The following is a 23,991-nucleotide window of genomic DNA, read 5'->3' as shown; positions in this document are numbered from 1 at the left end:
TCCTTAAGAAAAGACAAATTGTTATTATAATGCAGCAGGCTGAGAGAAATGCCTCCTGCTTCCACCTGGAGAGTACCTTAACACTCCATCTTGCTGCTGAGTGGCAGTAAAACTTGATGACTTTTAGCACCTTAACATCCTCATAATATTTTCACATCATCATTTCAATTATAGCACGAACCAAAAACAACTTCTGACTAATTTCACTGGACAAATGCTCCATTTCAGCCCAATCAGTCTGCATTAGTTCTCCATAATAATCCCTGCAGGGACTGCATCCTCTGAATGACACTAATACCATTTTAATGCGCTATCACACAGTGCTGCTGGACAAAAAGGAAATTCACAGGAAGTTACTTAGTCCCCGTTCAGAAAAAATGGAAACAGGCTTTCAGTTGAATGAACTGAAAATATTATGTAATAAGACCCTTTATACGTGTGGATGGGCCATTTTATCATCCAAAGGAAGGAGATAAAATGAAATCAAGATCAAGCATTATATCCTTTTTTATAAAGCTGACAAATGTGCACATTCCCAGTCGTATTAATATTATTGAATATGAACACTTGATAGATTAAATACAAGTCAGAGAGCAGCCGTAAAGTCTTTGGAGAGTCGGCACAAAGTCATGAAACTCTGCACTCAGTTTTGAGTCTTTATCTTCCACTGACTGTCAAACTGCTGACTTGACATTCCTTTTTAATGGAAACTGGATTATATACATGCCCACTGAAACCAACTCACCATGGCACCTGGATCAAGAGGTACATAAAGGAATCGACCAGTGTCAGCTTGTCTGGATCTCCTTTGAATGCCTGCAGCTTCTTAATCTGCAGAGAAAATAAAGAGGAACAGGAAGCTCAGCAGGGCGCTTTCAATCCACGTAAACTGCCTTTTATCATTAGCTGTGCTCTGTGATTCAAAATCTTAATGCTATTCATACTTGGCTAAAAATCACAACAAGTACACAAACACGGACCTCCTCTGCGTCGGGCAGGAGCTTCAGCAGGTCTTTGAGCAGCTCCGCTCCATAAATCTTTCCTTCTCCTTTTCGTATGTCTTCGACAATGGAGCGGTTGGACCTGAAAGACAGTTTGTTTCTGTAAAGTTCAGAGATAAATTGCACAGGTGCTTCCTTTAATGCCTGCCCTCCTCTGTTTACAAAGGCACAAAACACAGCTTTTGCAGAGAACATTAGGCGTCTCTGCCTGGCTTTCTTATTAGCAATATAAATAAAAGAGAAATCTGTTTTCACAAACCCTTTAGGGCACAACTGGTCTACTTTCATGTTTGAGGCTTTAAAATGACTGAAAAGACAATATTAAGTAAGCTGACACTTAGATGTGATTCAAGCACTTTAACAAACGCCCGCCTTCAAGAGGTATCCAATACATGTTTATTTAACTCGTGATATGGTAATTTATTTTATTAGGTTAAATTACCAGGTTTTATTTTCTGAATTTCTTGCAATGTTAGGATAAGAACGTGGAAAAGGGAATTATTAGGGGATATACTGGACAAAGGGTGTTGAAGATGGAGCTGCCAGATAGGAGGAACAGATGAAGAACACAGAGGAGACTGATGGATGCTGGTGTGATAGGGGAGAATGTTAGGGATGGGGTGAGATGCTGTGGAGACCCTGAATCAGGCGGGGAGACAAAGAAAGGATTTTTTTTTTTAAAGTAACAAACCCAGCAAAGGTTCAAAGCCTCGTTGAAGCCTATAAAAGAACTTTTCAGTGCAATAAAAAAAACGAGACATTTATTTATCTATTTGTTTTTCACAAAGATAACATTAGACTGTTTGTGGAAATTCCCACAAACCCTTTAATAGCCATGAGAGGATAAACAGCTGGTTCATTGTTCCAACACCAGGAAGGGTACACATTTCCCCTCCCGATCAACGATGGGAATTTCATTTCCAGTTCTGTGGTGTAGACCTGTGCAGGTAGGCTGATGACCATCCCCCCCTTTTTTTAAACAAGGGGGGAACCACTAAAGACAATTTCTAATCAATCACAATACTTTATTAATCCCTAAGGAAATTATGTGGTTACAGTTGCTCCATAATAACAAGGACAGTAAAAGACTGAACTATTTTAAATATTACAACATATTACAAACAGAAGAAATCACTCTAATATATGCAATATACTAATATACATCTATGTTTTGGGGCTGTCACATTCTCCAGCACAGCAAGAAATCACATTTGCTTATACTCTTGTTTATGCCTCAGGCTACCGTCTACTGATATCAGTGACAGGATCCAAATATTTCTAATGTAACAGGTGTATTAAAAAAAAGAAAGAAGAAGAAAAAAGCTCTTAGCTGACTGGGGTGGAAATCATTAAATGCTACAACAAGCTGTAAAAGTAATTCCCTTTATGTTTGAGGTTTCGAGTTTTCAGCTGTTTTATAGTAAAGTGCTGCGTAAAGTGCAGCTTATGACATATTTGGCTCAAATGCAGTGCAGCAGAAGATTAATGCATACTCCTTAAAATAAAAAGCAGCAAAAACAAAAGTAAACGCTGACTGTAATGAGGTCACTGCTCCTACTCTGTCTTGACTCAGTGCAATGGCTCGCAGTCAAATGTCATTAAAATCCTGTGGAGAGCCATGCAAATAGACCTTCAGGCAAACAGATACCTAACACACTTTTTGCTCTCTATTCTAGACAAGTTATGCAACTCAATCCCGAGTCTGGTCAAACTCACTTTGAAACTTCCCGAACAAAATAATTTAGAACAATGGATGCCTAAGAAGGCTTATTAGACTACCTGGCACAGATTTGGACCTTTCCTTAGTTATGAAAGTTAAACTGATTGATTGAAAATGAGAATGTGTCCATGATAATGATAGCATCTGATCTGAACTGTCCTTAGCAACAGCATGCAGAGCTGATGAGAGGCGTGCTTGGAAAAGCCACGAGGGAAAATAAAAAACAATCTCTAATTTAGTTAAAGTCAAACAACCGTTCGTGGGATTTTTTGTTGGTTGGTCACAGTAAACTCTTTGGTTATGGTAAACCTCACTGCTCTTCTAATAATGGTCATTTAATCCTCTACCTTAAGTAGCTCTGTACTTAACAAAAGTAAACACTGCCTGTAACACAGAGCAAGAAAGGTTTTACTAAAACTACGTCACCACTGCCACTAAAGTGATGCTCAAAGTTTCAGTGTGTGTGTGTGAACAAATGGAAGCACGATATGTCTTAAAATGATGCATGTTCTGAGCGTAAAAGTCATTACAATTGTTTGTTTTGTTTTTACACTTCTTTACACAGCTTCCCAACAAATTTCAGAAATGGGTTTGTACTTTTCATGTCTTACTGACCATTCAAAGCACTTCAGACTAAAAGTCAGATTTTAACTTTGCATTCATACACTGGTTTATTCTATGGCTCAGGGGTCTCAAGCTTAAATGATCTGGGGGCCACTGCTGGCACTGTCATGTCATTGGAGGGTCTCAAACAAACAAGAAAACACCCATAAATATTTCTGAAAATCTGGCGTTTGCTTTTTTTTACTGAATAATACAATATTGTAAAATAAGACAAAACTGAAAAAGTGAGGACAAATCTTTTTTCCCTCATTCTTAACTGAAGCCTTTTGGTGAACTTACAAAAACACAGATTTCAAATCAATATACGTCAATATAATCAATATAGATGGTGTGGGTGGAAGTGGCTCCCCGTGTGGGAGTTTGAATCAGTTTAGAATAGTGCTGTCAGCGTTAATCTCGTTAAAATGACTTTAACGCCATAACCGCAGCCCCACAGACCACAACTGCGTGGGTCTGTACAGCGTCAATGCGTCAGCGCCGTGCAACCCCACGCACAGGGCAATCTGCACGAATGGAGATTTTCCAGGTTAATGCGGTTATGGCATTAACGCCATTTTAATGAGGTTAAAGCTGACAGCACTAGTTTAGAACAATAAATGAACTGTGGGAGGAAGTAGGAGAACCTGGAAACCAAATTCCACCAAGAAAAGGGCTCAAACTGATCACGTTTGTGCTCCTGTGGGATTTTTGTGCATTGCTTTTCACTCTGGTAACAGTGGGGAAACTTACTTCTTAAACTGCTTGAGGAAAATGCCCACGTTCATCCCCCTCTTTGAGTCAAGGATGTTGACCTGAGGAAAGAAAAAAAAAAAAAAACACAAGACACTACGATAAAACTCTGTTGAAGCTCTAGTTAAAATACAGCCAAACAAACACACCCACTCCTGGGTGTTGTTGGTTGTCTCTATGTGAGGTTCAAACCTCCTTCATTAAGAAGCTTGTACGACTCACACAGAAAACAGGTGACTGTGCAGCACATACATTTTTAAAAAATGGCCCAATTACTACTTTTAAGTAGCAACTGGGCACTTGGAGACACACTGGGAGTGGATGGAGTTCATATTTGCAATAATTTAACAACTCATTCAATAGAAAAATCAAATCTAGTTAATTCACGCCTGAACCTTAATCACCACCTTAATGTCTGCAGTCTAAACTCACCATTAATTGTCAGAAGTTCAGTATTTTAAGCGCCCGTCTCAAACCTTCATGACAGTCACTCACCTCGTCTTTCTTGGTCTCCTTAAAGGAGCGTGATCGGGATACGTGAGTTGATGTTGCAGTTGATGCTGCTGACCCACGGAGGCCCGTCCCCGCATCCTCCTGCTGCCCAAACAGCTCCTCCACAGAGCGAACATCGATCTGGTACTGCTGCTGCCGCACCGCCAGCGTCCAGATGTTCGGCTTCCCGCGCACCTTCTCCTCTGGGATAGGCTTCCAGTAGAAGCTGCGGACCCGGCGCTTTTTCCTCCCATTGTGGTTGGTGGATGTGTTTGCCAGGGGTGGAGGGGGCGGCGGTGCCCCAGGAGGTGGGGGCGGGAGGGGAGGAGGGGGCGGCACTTCATTCTGGGTGGTGTCAGAAAGCAAGGTGGGTTGAACGTGCCCAGACATAGAAGAAGGGTCTGAGGTAGTGATGGAGGAAGTGGTGCAGCTGCTCCCCTCGCTGCTACAGCTCTCTGGCTCATTTGTTGTGGATGTACAACTCATAACAAGCATCGCAAGGTTGAGCAGTCAGCATACAGTCTCTGTGCTGACACAAACTAAACAAATATGTGATCTGTATCTCCTGAATTTCCAGAGAACATCAGCTCGCTGCAGCGCTGGTTGGTGTCTCCTAATCTAGTCACTATGAACAGGCTGCATCCTTTGATTCATCTCCGTCACTCAGCTGGTCATCCATCGCCCTAAGTGGGGCCTTTGAAAGACACCTCCCAGAGGTAGTGGGCAGGGGGGAATGATGGCCATGGAGCTACAAGAGCAACACAAATGACACAGGACAGGATTATACAGAGGTACCCATGCACACCATCGTCATTGACTATCTGGAATTTGAGGAAATTAAACAAGGACACGACAGAACAAAGACGAGGGGGGCCCAGTGAAGGAAACTGAAAATCCTGTTCTTTTCCATTTTTGAAGGGCTTTGAAGTCAAGCTGTGGGGTGTATAATGATTACAGACATGACACACACCCCTTAGGTTCTGTTACACAACTTCTTTTTGTTTTTTTAAAAACAGCCCTCATCTATGCAGCCACCAAGACAATACCGATATGCACTGTATCCCAAAAGTGACCGTTGAAGTCACACCTGAACATGAGACACAAATAACTATTTAAATAGATTTTATTCAACATGAAAATACAGTTCATTTTAAAAATCCAGTAAGAGTTCGTCTAAGTCTGAGAAACAAATGGTTAGAACTGGATTTTGTCAGACAACTCTGCAAGCTAATCTCGGAAAACAGTTTTCACATTAAGTATTTATTTTTAGAAAAAAACCTTGGCTTGTAAACCTTCTATCAGTCCTACATTTTCTGCCACTTTCTTTGTCTTAAAGACAAATTAGAATCTGTCACATTTGCAGGAGAGCCTGTGTTTAATAAAAGCCTCGCTGCATGGCGACAGTGGAGTGATAATGTTAAATGAGAGGATGCAATATTTCTTTATCTCACCTTAAATTTCTGTAGGACATTCTGCACTGGCTGGTGCACAGCAGTAAGGACATTTTAAGTTTGTTGATGCTGCATCTCTGGAAGTTGTTATAAAAGTAGAGTATTAGTCATCTCCTATGAAGTTTTAGAATTTACAGTGTTTTACAGAGTTACATGTCACCATCACAGCCAATGTCTGTGAGAGACTCCTGTGAGGTATGGGCCCCGACTCAGCTCCCTCACTATCTACCCTTCACACTGGACTTCTTACTGGTTGCACCATTTTGTTAATAAATGATGTTCATTTAAAAGTAAACTGGTGTTGTGTTCCTCCTTGCCTTGCAGCCTTGCGAGCTGTAACGGTTATACATTATACATTTATTTATTAATAAATGAATTATTAAAAACACAACTGCTTACACACACACACACACACACACACACACACACAAGCTGTACATTTAAATATAGCACAGATATTTGTGAAACATTAAATTCTTTATACGTCTCGCTCATGAACACTTTAGAAAATCATCCTCATTGAACACTCTCTGAAACGAGTGATCAAATGATAATTTGTGGACACTAAGAACCACTACTTAGGCCAGAAGGAAGGGAAGTGCTTGAGTTTCCTGAATGGCTACACTCACTGCAGCTCTCAGTTGGAGGGAAACTGTGTTAAGTTTCAGGAGAACACATCACTCAGTGCTGGAGCTGACTTGGCTACAGTGATCTGATACTCCTCTTTATAAAAGGGTAACTGAACAGAGGATCTGACAGAAAACAGCAGATGAACAAGATGTATGGTGGCCATGAGGAGGAAGGGTACATTGTTTCCAGCACTTTGAAGAAAATAATGTGGTTTCAGAGAAAATGAACTGCTGTGATAACAAATTTCTGGTAACGATAACGGTCCATATGGTCTCCTTCTGCTGGTTTCTAGAACTAACGCGTTGCCTCTTACACAATTGGAACATCTTAAATGGTAGTCTGCCATTGGTTCGCAGCCTTCTCAACATGATACTGATGAGGTTATAACTAATTAATAAAGCCTGCGTCACTAATAGCTTCATGTTGCCAACATTGGCTTGCACGTTCAGGTGCCCTGTCCTCAGAACTGGACCACACCATCAGTCATCTTTAATTCATCAGATGGTGAGAACATCTGACCTCACACCAACTCCCCACAGTCTGCGGTGAGGAGAAATGGCTACTGCTAACACGTGCTGCTTTAGGATCTGTTTACAGTATTTGCTGTCATATCAGCTTTAAAGAAGCACTTGTTTTCTTTCTTGTGAAACATTAGATGAGAAGATCAATAGCTTGCATGTCTGTTAATAACAGGGCTCCAGCTAGGCATCATTAGCTTGATGCTAGAAACGGGACTGCAGAATGATCAAGATTCATTGTAAACCATCATGTGTTCAAAATCCAGACCGTGGAACACCAAAACCTTCTTTAATACACGCTCATCACTCAGCCAGTGTCAAGACAACCTGCTGGAGTTTAAACCATGGATTTACACGTAATGGTCTGGTTTGAAGAGTCTTTATTTCTGCTCCAACATTCATGCCAAGGTCATAAACACATGAAAACATGGATCCAACCTACACTGTATGAACAGTTCAGGCTGAAGGTGATGGGGGATATTTTTTGGCCCACCTTGGGCTCATAAATACCAACCGGTCATCATTTAAAACTCCACAGCCTACCTGAGTCTTGTTGCTCATCATGTTCATCTCTTTATGACCACAGCGTACCCTTCTTCTGACGGCTGCTTCCAGCTGAATAATAAACTATATCACAAAGCTCAGTTTAACTCAAACTCATTCTTGAACAGGAAAACGAGTTCACTGTACTCAAACGGCCTCTATAATCATCACATCTTGATCAGAGCACCTTAGGGATGTGGTGGAAATCTGGAAATCTGCAACAACTGCGTGATGCTATCATGTCCATATGGACCAAAATCTCTGTGGAGCGTTTGCAGCAACTTGTTAAATGATTCAACTTCTAAAAGCATAAGGGGATCCAACCTGATACTTGCTAGGTGTACGTAGCAAAGTGATTTGTGAGTGTAGGTCAGTCACAACAAATTTAAAGATCAGAGCTCAGGTTCACAGGTTAACAGTGAGCTCTGACTAAAGATATAAGACATTTATGAGTATTACTGTACACCTGGCAGCAGTGTAGCTAGGAAACAGTTTACTCAAGCTATAAACTGTAAGCTATAAAAACTTGGAAAAACCATAAAGACAACAAACATCTGTTATTTCACAACTGACACTTTACAGCTTGTTTACTTAATCCCTGCAACGCCACTGTATCACATTATGGTGTCTTTATGGACTAGACAAACGAGACATAAAGTGATGTTGACAAGGAAGCTCGGGAGGTGCTTTTCACATAAAAAAGTTATTAAAAAAGATGAATCTTCTGCTGGCACTAACCGTGTGTCTAATAGATTCTAAATATATAATATATAAAGCCAAGAGATGATGAGCCTTCTATATGGACGGGCTTTTTGTGCTCAATTATTTAAATGAATTAAAGTTTAAAAAGTTTTAATAAAGGTGGACTTTTTTCACCTAAAAGCCAAACTAGCAGTTTTTCATTGGTTCCAGTCATGTGTGTGATAACTCCATGCACCAAACCATTCCTCTAAAACTGAGTCCAAACGTTCCTGTCAGCTTTGTTTCAGGTTTAATGTACATTAGTTCTGTGTCTCTAAAGCGAATGACCCAGTGTCAGTGACTGGTTTGTGGCATTTCACATTCATTTAATTAAATTTCACACTGCATGAGGAAAAACCACCAACAATAGGGCAGTAACCAATGTCATCTGTCTAACGTGATTCACAGAGGAGGAAAAACAACAGTCAGTAACACGACACTGGGAAGGCCTGAGGGAATGAAATCAGACGGGCGGTTGCCAGGTTCAACACATCCACCTGCTGCCACGAGCTTCATCTGAAACATCCACCTGCTGTTGACCCGGGGGCAATCTCGCTCCAATCACTCTTCATTGGTGACAGCAAACACCACACCCTCTATGATTAACTGACCATCTACCTCTAACACAAACCAAGCTGACAACAGTCACGTTGTTATGAGCATTTCGCCTGTTATCTACAGCAGAAGGCTGTAGATCCTTCGCCTCCCAAAATATATCACTGCTACTGATCCAAAATATATCACTATCCAATGAGAACCACCAAAGCATCTGTACCAACTCTGTTGTCCGAACCTGACTAGTCTGCATATCTTTTGAGCAAAAATCTCTCCAAATTGGAATTTTCTTGTGTTTTCTTCTATGAGGCGAATAACAGATAACAAGTTTATGAACTGAAGACACAAAAAAAACAAAAACAAACTTTAACGTGAGATAAGAGAACTCAGGAGAAAAAAATCCCCTCTAGACTTACTAAACCTTTACACCGAGAAGAGAGTTGAACAGAAACACAATTGTTGTGTCTTTTATGCCTTTGGGGACAATCAGTGAGAGGTGAAAGCAAAAATCAGGGAATAAAGAAACAGAGAAACTTAACTAGGCTTGACCCAAAGACTGAGCTCACAAACAACAAAACACCAGATGATATCATGAAGTTATACAGTTCTCTCCCTAAAGTTTACCAAAAGAGTGACGCATAAGTCAAGTGAGAAATGCATTTATATATTATATATCATCTTTAAAAGCTACTCCTCACTCCCTCTGTTCCTCCAACAACAAAGTGTGGAGTAGACCAGTAAGCCTTCAGTCACACAGGTATAGAGACGAGTTGGTGATCTCCCTGGCAACCTCTGGTCATTAGGGGAAAATGTGTATTCCCTGACTGGTTGGTGAATGGATGCTGGCTGTCCCTTTGTGACAGCCAACATCCATTCACCAACCACTCAGGGGTTGGCGAATGGATGCTTTTGAGGATGGTACATCATCCTCCAAAATAAAAGTCAGGTCATACTACTGCAATCAACAGATTTTAAAAAGGCAAAACTTTTACTTTGAAGGCAAATATTCTTTGTTTCCAGTTCATGTCAAACTCTTCAGTTTCACTACAGCTCGGCAACAAGTTGTCATTAACTGGTCTCTAGGCTTGGCAGCTAATGGAGACTTAAGGATGCGTGCACAGGACAGGCAACCTCTTTACCCAAACCAAAAAAACTGACAGAAATTAATTTAAATTTGAGGCGCCTCCAATCTTTGACATGTGCTGAAGAATGAATTACATCTAATGATAATTAGCTACACCATGCCGTGCAGCTTCTATAAGCTGTTTCAGCTGAAAGCCCATTACTGCATGAATTTATGCAGTAATGGGCTCTTTTGTCTGTTGTGCATTTGCCATTTGTGTGTTTCAGCCTTACATAACTCAATGCAAAGCATTTTTTCTCCCTTCTATCCTGTAAGGATTCTAATTGGAGGTAACTGTCACCAAGTTTCCAGGGTGCCAACCAAGTACAAAACAAACACAATCCACTCAAACTCTCAAATGAGTGACAGTGAAGGTCAAGGAGCCACCGCATGCTATAATGATCCCCTGTTGCTAGCTTCAAGTTCAATTTCCTGAGGGTGAGCGCGGCCCTGCAGAGCGCAAGTCTTTTACTCACACCGTAGGGGCACAGAGGCGCATTCACATGGGATTTGGCCAATTCTGCTTCGTCATCATTTCCATGGGAACGCTCGTTAGCAGAAGCTGGCTTATGCAGAGCGCAGTAGGGTGATGCTGTCGGACCTGTTTGTTTCCAACTATCTGGATAATAACTTCACCAAACAGCAGTGGTGATGGGCTGCCAGTGATGGGATTTCAGTAGCAATTACTATCATTATTCTGTCCAGTCTATAAAATGACAAAATAAAAGGTACGGAATGTGCTTACTTTAATCAACAGGCCAAGATCAAAACAAGATCAAACAAAAATAGCAGCTTTACTTTATCTTAATGTTTACTGATCTCTCTGAGTGCTTTCTACCTCCGTGAGCAGTCTGGCCTTTTTTCAGGCACAGGAAACTGCACTGCATGTTAACTCCAGTCTCATGTAAAAAGTAATCCTTACTTTCCTCTGGTTAGAAACAAATTGCATAAAAAACCCCCAAACATGACCCTTCTCTTGCCATCAAACTGGGCAAAGCTATGATAATGCTAGCTTGAAGCTTTGTAGTTGTCTCTGCCACACTTCTTTGCTCTACAACGTCTCAGCCTCTTTTTGGTCCCTGGAGGTAATTTATTAATTAATTTTCAATAGCAAAACAGCAATTAATATAAACAAATATACACACATTGAATTTACTGCTTGTTCTGCGTGCTTCTATAGCAAGCATCTGTTTATCTTGTAGCTGAAAAGGACATCGTGTTTATTTTGAAACTCACAATGCTGGCTTATCGCTCTGATTTCCATGCGCCGCTTGCAATAAGGAGGACACAGACCAGAGTGGGAGTTAAGCATGCTGTAGCAACAGCACACAGGAACATAGCTTGCACAAACACACAGTGACGAGGCAACTATTGCTCGGATACCAAGCACAAAAGAGCTGTCAAAACTTCTCGTTTCACACACAGACAATATGAAAAGACACCGTTTAGAACAGAAACAGCCAAGCGACCGCAGCTCTGGATTTTGAAGGTGACTGACTGCAGCAGCATCAGTGATGTAGTCAAGCAATAAAAAAAAACAAAAACAAAACTGCTCCGTCTCATAAATCACACGAAGCCACCGGTCTCATCCTCAAACAAAAGGGCGGCATATCAAATAAACTGTGCAGTGTGTCTCGTCTTTATATTAATTGCTCTTCTTGAAGTTTGTTGTAAAGATAAAATATGAAATATCGGATGAATAGCCAGACCTTTGTGACCTCGTGCCTGGTTGCATAACACACAAATGAACCACCTTCCATATCACCAGAATAAACTAACTGGCATACACTGAACAAGGAACCTATTATTCAGGAAATCCTGGATTTATCGAATATTTTCACAGATTGCCTGCTTGTACCTCAATGTCTACATTTTCTAAGTAAGCCTCAGAATCTGACTGAGTGAATTATTTATACCACCGTGAATAAAGTAAGTTCTCTTCCAGTCTAGCTGCTGCTGTCCTGAGCATCTCAAAGATGCTGACCCAGAATCAGCTCACCTGGGTAAACTAATGGTTTAGTGACATATTAATAACAAAAGAAGCAACATGTACAGAACTGAAATGCTATTTAATTCATTTACAAGCATTTAGTCTTATTAATCAACCATTATTAAATGAGTTAAAAGAAATAATCACCCCAAAACTGATGTGAATAAGTTGGGTGATGTATGGGTGCCTGAAACAAACAACAACGTATTACAGAGTCTGCACAGTGGATTAACATAGCTCAAACAGAAGGCAGCATTTTCCTCTCAAATCTGAAACAAGCGGTTTGGAGAAGATTATTTCACAGTTCAATTTGTCTAGAGAGTAGTTAGACCAAGGTACCACGTGGCACCTCATGCCATGTGAGGCTAAACCCACAACACTGCTGAACTTGGATCGCACCAGTGCAAGTGAATCTGCTTCAGGTCAGAATATTAACCTACTGCTGCTCACCAGTAAGCTAATGATGCCATTTTATCTACTCCATCCCATCTCTAGATATGCAACTTTACAGACGTGAAGAAGCAGGGAATGGGGAGAATGTTTCTTAAGCCTACAGTGAACCTCAGTCTTCTAAACCGATGTAAAACACCTGCTCAATCCTCAGTGTTGGTTTAATCCTTAAAGGAAACGTCCTGGATACTCCCATAAACGTGACACAAAGCTGGCATACAGTTGACTCATGGTGTAATATCACTGCAATTTTTAACATTCTGCAATATGCTGTGTATTGCAGGAATACAAACGACAATTTTTCACCTTAAAGTTAAAAATTTCAATATGTATTTTATCTAATAACATAAAATTATCTCAGTCAGATATTTTTTGCTACAAAATGAACGATTTCACTAAAACCTGCCATAAATGTTGCAGTAAGACAGAGCTTGCAATTGAATGGAGTCAAGTTGGCAATTACATTGAATCTGTTTCTGATAATACAGCAAGACAGCTATTTGCAGAAAGATTGCCTGCTATTAGCTGAGGTGAGCCCTCTTATTCATAGTATTCTCAGATAAATATACATTTCATTTTATAAAATATTCATATTTAAAGTCATTGTATTGATGCAATATCGCCACTAGTAAACATCTTTTTTTCCATCCTGTCTCTACTCACATTTGAGCACCAAGAAAAAGCTGTTGGTTACAGGTCATTGTAATGTTCATCTCGTGTCTTTCTGTAACTGTACCAAAACCAGCAACAGCTCATTCTTACAAAGGGCACACCTACAGGGACAATGAATTGGCTGTAGTTAGCAAGTGCTATCAGTGTGAATGAACCTGAAACCACAGCTTTGTGGGTTTCTGGGTTATTAAATACAGTCAGGAAAGCACAAAACACTTAGTGAGCTATTTGTAGCACATAAAGTTCTGATTAATGATCACTTCAAGAGTTATGACATTGTGCTTTGCTGCTACACAGTTAAGTTTAATGAGTCATATAAAGAAGCTGTAAGCTCACATCAATGAATGAGCTCCTTTTTATAGGAAAAATGGCTCTTGTAATTTCACAGAGCTTTTCACTAATACGCTGTATGTTAAAGATGGGGGAAATGCACTTGAAAGCAGATTTTTTACCAGTGTTTTTTTAAACATAGAACCTTTGCTGACAATCTGTGTCAAATGAAAAATTGATACTAAATATAGTGAAATTTTTTCACATAAGCACACTGCAGAGGCCTAACACACAAAAGCTACTTCTAGCTTTAAAAAAAACTAAGACAATGTGCCAATAAGTTGCAATTCCTTAGCACTACACCCACTATCCTACAACAGCAGCAATGCAAAGAAGTTGTTTCTTGAAGACGTTAAATTATCAATTCATATTTTTGTTTTAATCATAAGAGTTAAAGATAAAATTGGGGCGATCGTGGCTCAAGAGTTGTGCGTTCGTCTTGTAATCGGAAGGTTGCCGGTTTGAGCCCCGGCTTGGACAGTCTCGGTCGTTGTGTCCTTGGGCAAGACACTTCACCCATTGCCTACTGGTGGTCAGAGGGCCCGGTGGCGCCAGTATCCGGCAGCCTCGCCTCTGTCAGTGCGCCCCAGGGTGGCTGTGGCTACAATGTAGCTTGCCATCACCAGTGTGTGAATGGGTGGATGATTGTGTATAGTGTAAAGCGCTTTGGGGTCCTTAGGACCAAGTAAACCGCTATACAAATACAGACCATTTACCATTATCATAAAATAGGCACTAAACTTGAAGATTTAAGAATTTATTAGTTTTAAACATTTAGGTTAAATTTCATATAACTAAAAAAAGAAATTATGACAAAAGTGGTGTTCTTTCTTGGCCAAGTGTGTGAGCTTATGGGCTCACACACTTAATGTGGGCAATAATGAATAAAATGTTAAGAATTATTTTACAAATCTCTGTCATACTAGGTTTCCAAAAAACAGACTATTCAAGGTATCAATGAGCATGCAGTTACGCAGTCAGACACTCAGACACACCCCTCCTCATCACATCTGTTCTTCTGAAACCAAGGCAGTGATGGTGAAAACGCTCAAAACAGGATTTCAGAAACCAATAGGTGACATCTCAGTAGCTTTGTCCATCTTTTATAAGGTCTGTGGTCCAAATACTACCTGTGACATGGTGACAACTGAAATACCAAACTCACTCCCCACAACTTTTTTCATGTTGTACATGTTTTTATGACAAATGTCAGAACCAAACCTTAAAACAAACAAACCTTCCTCAGCTATCTAGGTTACTTCTAACAGCTTATGGATCGACTTCAGTATCAAGGATGTTGGATGCTCTTCTGTTATAAATAAAATGAATCATAATAATAAGAATGTGAAGCTTTTGCTCACTCTCAAGCACCTTGGCCTCAATGCCTCTCTTCTCCCAGGAACAAAAGTGAACAGCAAATGGTGATCACAACAAACAACTGGTTTGAAAAGCAACACAGACTTTTACACAAATGCTACATCTGGAAAATAAACAAAAGATTTCTTTAAGTAGTCTTCAGGAAAAGTTCTCCAGGCTTCTTGAAGGACTGCTGAAGCTCTTATTTAATAAATTTATTAAATAAATTTTATTTGGGACAGTGCATGTAAATGAACATACATGTAAAAAAAGAAATTACATGAATGTAAAGATACCAGATTATAGCCAAAGTCTAATTTCCATCTGTTGTCAACAAAAGACATTAAAAATGGACATAATAATTCATAAAAAAGTTCATAATTCATACATAAGAACTCAATCACCAAACTCACACATACAAACCATTCTATTCCCAAATAAAACATTAAAAGTATACAACTTATACATGATCACACACTTGATTTGTCCATAACCAATTTTTAACCTGTGTCTTAAACAAGTTGAATGTAGAGCATTCTCTAATAGATTGAGGAAGACTGTTCCACCAATGGCCACCCTGGACAGAGTGGACGTTCTGCCCAAATACTGTCCGTCTGTGGGGTATAAAAAAAAGTCTCTGCGGGTTGTGGCTTGAGTGGTCCTGTCTAAGTTTTCTTTACGCCTAATGAACTCCTTTAGTGGTGGTGGAGCAAGGGAGTGTAAGACTTTATATATTAAGCACAGTCTTTGGATGTTGGCTGCCTTTTGTTCTGTTCTCTGTCAATATGTTCACTGCTTCAGTAATGGTGAGGAAACCAACCCATGACTGATGGCGTTCCACTGTGTGTTTTTCTATCCAGGTATGTGTTTACTGTGGCCGTGTATTTGGGATGAGCTGTAGCTCAGGAGGTGGAGCAGGTCATCTACTTATCGGAAGGTTAGTGGTTCAATTCCTGGCTCTTCCAGTCTGCATGTCAAGTTTCCTTGGGCAAGATACTAACCCCAAATTGCTCTCCGATACATCCATCGGAGTATGACTGTGTATGGATGTTAGCTAGGAAGCATTAAAAGCTTAGAAGAAAGTGCTTGTGTGAATGGGTGAATGTGTTGTATAGAGCGCTTTGAGTGCTCTGCTAAATAATCAGTCCATTTACCATTGTCACGCTGAAAGCTGAAAAAGTTGATGCTTCTCACACAGTATTACATGGTGGATCAAAATCTGATGATACATTTTTGTGTTTTTGTGAAAGGCTGCTAGTAACAAAGTGCCTAAACTATTCTTTGTCTACTACGTGTAAACACAACACTGGTCAATCCCTTCGGTTTGGAGCCTTTTTCATGCTTGAATGATTCATAGGTCAGTGTTAAGTGGCTTAATAGCCACAAAAAACATTCCTATGAAAATGTCACATTTAAGGACTGGACAGAAAATTGGTGAAGAAGCTGTCAATGTCCAAAGGAAAACTTCACAAAGCGTGGAGAGCTGTTGCTAAAGACCTTTCTATAAAAAACATTAAAATGAAGTCTGACTCCTTGAAAGCAAAACAGAAAGAAACACGGGTCTTCAAGACTTCTGTACTTCGACACTGGCTATCTGACTTAGATTAGACAGGCAGCTGCTTTATTATATCAAATAACAGTAACAGTGAGTTGACCAAAAGTCAGGCAAATGTAATAATAAAGTTAAGACACATTATTGAATCATGCTGGTGAAATCGTTTTTAAGCCTGGCACTGAGGAAAAGAAGTGTACTGACCATTTGTTTTTTAGGAATCATGAATGAAATGTTTGATTTGTAAGAGGGACTCTGTTTTATTTTTGTCTTCTAAAAACTACTTAGTCAGTGAATGTGTTTTTCGATCCGGCTTCATTTCCTTTGCCAGCAGCCAAAATAATCTTCTTTGTAATTATTGACAAATCTATCTCAAACAGATCAGTCATGGACAACAATAGAAAAGCCTCCCTGCATGTTTAAAGCCTTTGTTTTCATTGTCTCTGCTGCACTGAGAAACAGCGCTAGCCTGGTGACAGCTAGGAGAAATGATTTTGCACTCTAAAGCTGTAAATGGGTGAAACACAAGGATTGCCAACAGCCTCACGAATTATATTACAGCTTACATCAACTCCAAATCACTTCGTGGCTGAAGACAACAGCCTAGTATAAATATATCTTAACTTTGGATGCCAAACCTCAAATTAACCTTGTAACTGTCTTCCCTTCACTGTGCCTTACTGTGTACCACAAACACCTACAGCAGCCCAAAACACAACATATCCCCCTAGCTTAGCACAAATCTGCTAATAGCAGCCTGCCACTGAAACGAGGTTTTCAGATTTTAAAGATTAAAGCTGCCAGTTGCAGAGCATGCGAGGTGCCTCTGTCAATTACTGTTTAAGCAGGCTTCAGTTAAGACCAATATGAATGAGTATCCTGGCTGTGGAACTGGTGGTACCACACCTGTCAGCTAACCTGCAACTCCGGAGGGAATTCATTTAATCATATAACCAGCAGTAATACCAGTGCTAAATCTCAAACAAACAAAAAAAAAATCTGTGCCAATCCTCTTAATAACCAGCCAAGCAGAACATGTTTGGACCAACACCTCATTTAGTATGTGTACCAGAGCGTTCGACACATCAGACTCAAACTTAACACCATTTCTACTACTTCTGAAATTAATAATGGACTCAGTGATTAATTTGCAGCACTGTTGATATTTCGGATTAAGTATTTGTGCTATTTGTACAAAGGCTTTTTAACAAGATCTACTTGGGTAATAGATGTTTTCTTGAGCTAAATTTCATCTTCAGGCAATTTAGTGAGTGGACAAAAAGTTAAACTAAAAAAAAAAAAAGATGTTGTAGGAACAGGTTCTGCTGCTAAGCAGCCATCTCCACGGTTAATTTGTGCAACTTACACCATACCATCATCTATATGAATGACTATAAGTCTTGGTGACTACTGTAAAACAAGCTGTAAAACAGCACATATTGACTCGCAAGTCAAATCTGATTTAAAAACAAGGCTCAAAAAAGCTGTTCATGGCACTGAACAAATGCTGTGCTCATTCACACGATGGACAGTGATACCCAAGAAAAAGAAAACTACACTTGCCTGCATCTTTGCTACAATAACTGAAACTGTCATGAACCTCAGCTGCCATGTTGGCTTGGATGATGCGAGTCCTTGTTCACCAGTTATAAGTTGATGATTGGGTCTGAGGGAGCAACTTTGGCATTACAAAAGTCTACCTTGTATTTCAATACGACTTTCATATCATTGCTTTACAATATCTCTGGTTATAATTATAATTAATAGGACTGGCATGACACCACTGAGATATTTCACTATACCCGAGCCTTTCTCCACATTGACTCAGTTACACTATAGTAAAAAAAGGACAGCAGCCTCCATGTGCAATCCCTTCCAATCACAGGGCGATTGCACAGGTCATCAAGTGGGAGGCAACCCGTCTCCAAACAGTTGCAGTCACTCTTAAAAAGATAGGTGAAGGTTTGCAAATAAGTGCAGTCTAATTTATAAATGCAGACAAGTTGCTAATGAGGGCAACTTGCCTGCAACATGTCTCTTTGCATCGGGGAACTTAGTTGTTGGTTGTATTCTGCTTTTATTCCAATATAAAACCAAGCTCCAAAGTCATCTTGCAGTTAAACCCCAGCCCTGCAGCAACCACGTCACTATTTATGAAGGAATTTCTGCTTCAAATTTGTGAGGTTCTGGCTGCAGTCTGCATGCAAGTATTTAATTTCTGTTTTTCTGTTAGTTTTGCAAGAAATGGCAATGTAGATGCAATGATTTCTTTACAAACAGAACAGACAGTTTGTCAGCTGGTCAGAGCTAACAGAAAAATGGGTGTCGTTCTGTTAAATATAATAACACAAACTCACTGCCTTTACTGTATCATGCTGATCGTGCTTATGTCATCCCTGAAGGCTCAGAAAACACCATGTACACCACAGTATTTTAGTTCTGTAGTACTTTGTAGGATTATTTTTACTAGAAAATAAAGCCTTAATGATGACAAAGCATGGCCAAAGCTTCTTCAGAGGGAATTTTCCAGAACAACAACACACATCCTATCACAAAACAAGGCCCGAATCTAACCTAATAAAAAATACAGAGGGAAGAGAAGCCCAGGTGAAACCAAAACCTACTCAGGCGGGATAGTGACACTAATGGAGGGATGAGATGGCACGGGATACACTGTCTGTGAGGCTGCAGATTTAAAAAAAAAAAAAAAAGCGAGAAGAGCTTTATTCATCTCCGGTTTGTTCTTTTGTTAACAGGTGTTCAGTGTCCGGCCTGCAGCAGGCAACCGCCTGTCTATCTTCTCTGGCTCTGGGCTCCAGTTGTTGCTTCAGCAATATGAGGCTCGTGCCAAGATCGGCTTTAAGCAAATCTCGCTGCACCGCTTGGCTTCACTGACTGCCACAAAAGCTTAAGCATTAATCACATTATTTTGTGTATGATTTTGGAGGAAACTAGACCTTAACCAACACATCCTGAGTGAGAATCGGGTGTACAAAAGGTGACAAATAAAGCAGGTGTTCAGGTCACCATAGAGACAACAGTAGGTTTTAACATGAAGGGAATGCAAACATGTTTACACGGCAGTGAGGAAAGTGTTTACCCAGGGGCACCAAGACACTTGAGCTGGCTTCATTAGGATACATTTTAATACCTGGGAAAGACTACCCACAGGTATACATACTTACGGCTGACACTACCCACTCTGAACACTTAGAGGCGCACTGTGAAAGGCGTGGCACTCTTCCTTGCCTTTAATTTTATTTTGAGCTCTTTTCCTGTATTAGACAGCTCATAGCTGACAGATTTGGGCATGTTTGGGACCCAAATTGCCACCAACTATTCAGCCCCCTCTCCTGCTCCCACACAAATAAATCAAACCCCCTTAAATATCTTCCTCCTCGGGCTGACGTCAGAGCATTGAGTTTTCCATGTTACTCTCTGCCTCCACAGCAACCCGGGGGGCGACCCACCCCCCCTTGACCTGACCCAAGGAGACACCCCCCTTTTTCCCCCCCTCTGAAGGGTATTGTTCCCAGCACTTGAATGGACTGCACTAACTCATCTGGGCATGGATAGCAGTGTACAAAAGCCAAGGAAAGCAGGGGCTGAGACAAAACCAGCACTGACTTACATGTTGGATTAGCTTGTGCTGGTGAAACACTTGTTTTTACTCCAGTAGTAACACACTCTATATGCATATAAGCTATAATCAATATATTTGTACTTTGGCACAAAGTTTCAGCAAATGCAAAAGCCCCAAAGGAGCACTACACACTAATCATATTTGTTTACATTTTAATTTTGTGATAGGTTACTTCCTGATTTTAATTAAAAATCATGAGTATTTTACACTCTTGTATAAAGAAAGTTTTCAAATAGTTTAAATGGAGAATTTAACTACTTTTCTTTAAGGAGGAAAAATGAAATGTAATGTAGCAAGCATTTCTAAGTTTTTTTTTTTTTTACTACTAAACTGATGCTGTCAAGTCCTACAGAGAAATACTGAGATACACAGTCATGACGTTTATGCACAGCAAAGCAACAGATTCGGGGCTTGAACTACACCAAATCACCAAAATGATGTAATTTTGGACCTGGACTGCATTGCAGAACACCTCGACTGTCACCTCAGAGAAGACCCCCACAAAGGAGCAGGAAGGTTAAACGCTCACAGCCTCGCTAAAATGCTTCCTCACGGTGCAACGACTCTCCACACCTGAGTTACACACCGCACATCCACAAACACATAACACATACACACACAGAGCGTGATGATGCGGCGGTTACCGTCCCGCTTGACTCACCGGACGGACGAGAGGGCTCCGACGCCGTTGGTGTTAGCGAAAGATACTTTTCAGAGGAGAAAATCTTGCGTGGTCTTCTCGGGCTGTCAGCCCTGTCAGGTGAGCTGCTGGCCGAGCTGCGGGTCAGTGCGAAGCTCCACGGCAGCGGCGGCAGACTGTAGCGCTGCTCTCAGCTTCCTCGTACGTGATTGGGCCAGGTGGAACGGGCGCATGCACGTGCCGCTCACCCTCCTCGCGCGCGCTAGCGTGTGAGCACTGGTGCAATCACAAGGCGGCAAACAGCGCTGAAGGTGGGCTAGGTGAGGAGCTGGGTATAAGTGGGTATGTTTAATTAGGCGTGAGCACAGGTGGAGCGTAACATGTATTTATGCAACATTAAACCTCCGCGTTTGGCGCTGTGTTATTCTTATTTACTTGTACACCAAGTAAAGCCAGGATCAGTGTTGCTGATACTTATCTTATGATACTTAGCTTATGTAGGGGAGATCTGTGTGTCATGATTCATAAGATGAATCATCATTAATTTGTAAACCCTGAACACGTTTTAATGACCACTAAATCACTGTGATATATACCTATAAAAATAATTAGTTAACACAACAAAACCAACGTTTCAGTTTTGGTGTATTTTGAAACTTGTTTTTTTCTTCTTCTGTTTTTTGGGAAGACCTGGAGTGTAAAAGTGCCTGTCTCTAAACTCTGGCTCAGCTTCTGTTTTTGTTATTTAAATAAAATAGACATGACAGTCAACAAAAAACGGTTGAGACATTTTTCATAGTTCATGTTTAAAACCAGGGTTGGTATCGATACTGTCAACATTTGGATCAGTCTGCACACCTGTATCTTTAATTCAAAGCTTTTGTTATTTAGCTGCCTATGATTTATTTGTTTTTGTTTTTTGCATTTACACTATGAATACTTTAGACCAGGGGTAGGCAACCTTTCTGATGACTAGTGCCATTTAAAATTTCCCCAGAAGTCAGTGTGCCATATGATTGCATTAGCAATAAATTTAATAACGCTCTATATGAACAGTTACACAATATATAGAAGCACTTTATAGAATTATATTTGTTTGCAGATGTTGGGCAGCTATCAGCGAATAGTTATCAGCTGTTTTGAAACAAAAAAAAGACACTTTTTATCCATAACAAGAACTCCATGACAGCAAATGAACTGTACAACAGAAAATACAAATGCTATTTATGGTCTCCTCACAACAATGATAAGAGAAATAAACTGGGCCAATATGGCATGTTTGTTAATATTCAACCCAACCCTTCAACTCATTCATGTCACCTAAAAGGTAAACCTGTTTCTCCATCACCTGTTCAGCTCTGATGATTCAGTAAGGACATCTCCTGGTTTCATCAGCATGTTTCCCTCTCACCAGATAACCAAACCGACATCATGACCAGCAGGTTTTACAGCTGTGGCTCCAGCAAACATCAGCTACTAGAAAGAAATATTAAATAAATTCTAACAACAGCTGATCAAACTGAAACGTGCTGCTGTTGTTTAGCACGACATCCAGCGCTTTCCTCTTTCTGGCACAAAGTGGGCGATAAACAAACAAGAGAGAAAAGCCAATCAGCTAATCATTGGTCAGTTTCACGATTGAAGTAGCAACAGGAGAGGCAGGGGGAGAGAATGAGAGAAGAGGTAGCTGTGCAGTGTAACAGAATAAATCCACCTTTGTGTCTTTTTCCATTCTAGCTGAAGTACGGGACAAACTGCATCCCTTCTTAGCTCAACACCAAACGCATAATATTTTCTCTGAATGCAGGACGGTTGGCAACTCTACTAACTAACCTTATGAATAAAATAAAGTTCACTATCAGTAACATCAAAGCACAAACCCAGCTGTATAGAAACTCTGTCATGCTAGCTAGCACGCAGTACGAATTATTGTAACTGACTGTAAAAAGCACAACGAAAATAAACTCCACCTAAACTTGGTTTATATCTGACCCAGATAGACTGCAGGTCATAACTTCTTACCTGAAGTTCAGTTCACCTGACACTCAGACCGGCGGCCGCCTCGGGTCTCTCCTCTTGCCTCCCCTTTCTCTCATCCACCTGCTGGCCTCCACCACTTATTAATGTTACTGAATCTGTGGAGGCTCCGCCATAGCCACCACCAAACAACTGAGTTAGTTTTTTACACACCGACCAGCATCTGGCCAATCCACCACTTTCATTGTTTATACGTTACAAAAAAAACAAACAAAAAAATCATCGGGCCACCGACCACATGGCCGGTATGCCCGATGGCCAGTCCAACTATGGTCAGGCCATCACTTAACCCTTCATGTGCCAACTGTGGCACGCGTGCCTAGGGTTGCCGACCCCTGCTTTAGACACTTCACACAACGCATCTTCTCTAAAGGAAAACTTGAAAGATTAACATGTTGCTAGTTTACAGTAAAAAAGTTACAGTAAAAAAAAAAATTTAGTAAGTCGAAATTTTGAGAAACCTAACTTGAACTTTTCAGAAATAAGCTAATCATTTTCACTTATAGATGAATTATTTATTTATTTTTACTTCATTAATTATTTGTTATTTCAGCTACTAAACAAGCGGTTCCCATTTCAGGTATTTCAGAAGTGGTGGTGGGGGGTGTAACTTTCTCTAAAGGCGGACTCCCCATATGTACCTCACAGTGGTTTGGTCCACTGCTTGCCATTCCCTAACTCTTTAAGTTTGCAAACTGTAAACAAAGGTTGTGTGACACGCTGTTATTATAACGCTCAGTAAATTTAAACGTAGCTACCGTTGGAACCACACAACATTTTATTAGTTTCGTTACGTCACCGATAGGTCTTGTGCTTTAATGTAGATACTTCATTACTATGGGACTATGTATTTATGGAAAGAGGCAGTCTGTGCACATTAAAATTTGTAAATTTGTTTTAAGTTATTGAATTTAGATTTTTTTTTTTTTTTGGGGGGGGGGGGGGGGTTGATATTTTGATAAATCTGATATCAAACAATTACAACATTATATAACTTCCATCCATCCCGACCCTGTCCCAGTAGTCATAGGTAAGAAGTGCATGTCATAGCCAATCTATAGGAATTTGCCAATTATTTTAACAGCTCTCAAAATACCAAGATTTTGTTTAGCTAAAAAAAACAAAAAAAACCAACCATTATATAAAATGAATTTTAAAATGATTCATTAGTTCCTACTTTGTGAAAGTCAAAAA

At 40.3% G+C, this 23,991-nt stretch overlaps 1 protein-coding gene across 3 annotated transcripts in view; it reads right to left on the bottom strand.

Moving 5' to 3' along the window:
• The window catches only part of fhdc1 (FH2 domain containing 1), a 30,153-nt gene extending 9,118 nt beyond the window's left edge, over positions 1–21,035 (bottom strand). Inside the window, exons 1-6 of one of the 3 annotated variants that reach the window (XM_085162596.1) lie at positions 20,782–21,035; positions 6,018–6,094; positions 4,570–5,314; positions 4,075–4,136; positions 981–1,083; positions 746–831 (exon numbers count right to left, since the gene is read on the bottom strand). In XM_085162596.1, the coding sequence (XP_085018722.1) occupies positions 746–831; positions 981–1,083; positions 4,075–4,136; positions 4,570–5,061 (743 nt within the window). In that variant the 5' untranslated portion in view covers positions 5,062–5,314; positions 6,018–6,094; positions 20,782–21,035. The other 2 variants (XM_085162595.1, XM_085162597.1) reach the window with 2 other exon arrangements.
• Between the last annotated feature and the right edge of the window lie 2,956 nt (positions 21,036–23,991).

The sequence above is a fragment of the Neolamprologus multifasciatus genome, chromosome 6, assembly GCF_963576455.1.
Source record: "Neolamprologus multifasciatus chromosome 6, fNeoMul1.2, whole genome shotgun sequence".
Lineage (NCBI taxonomy): Eukaryota > Metazoa > Chordata > Actinopteri > Cichliformes > Cichlidae > Neolamprologus > Neolamprologus multifasciatus.
The sequence above is the reverse complement of the archived record's forward strand: the minus strand, read 5'-3'. Positions and strand labels throughout refer to the sequence as shown.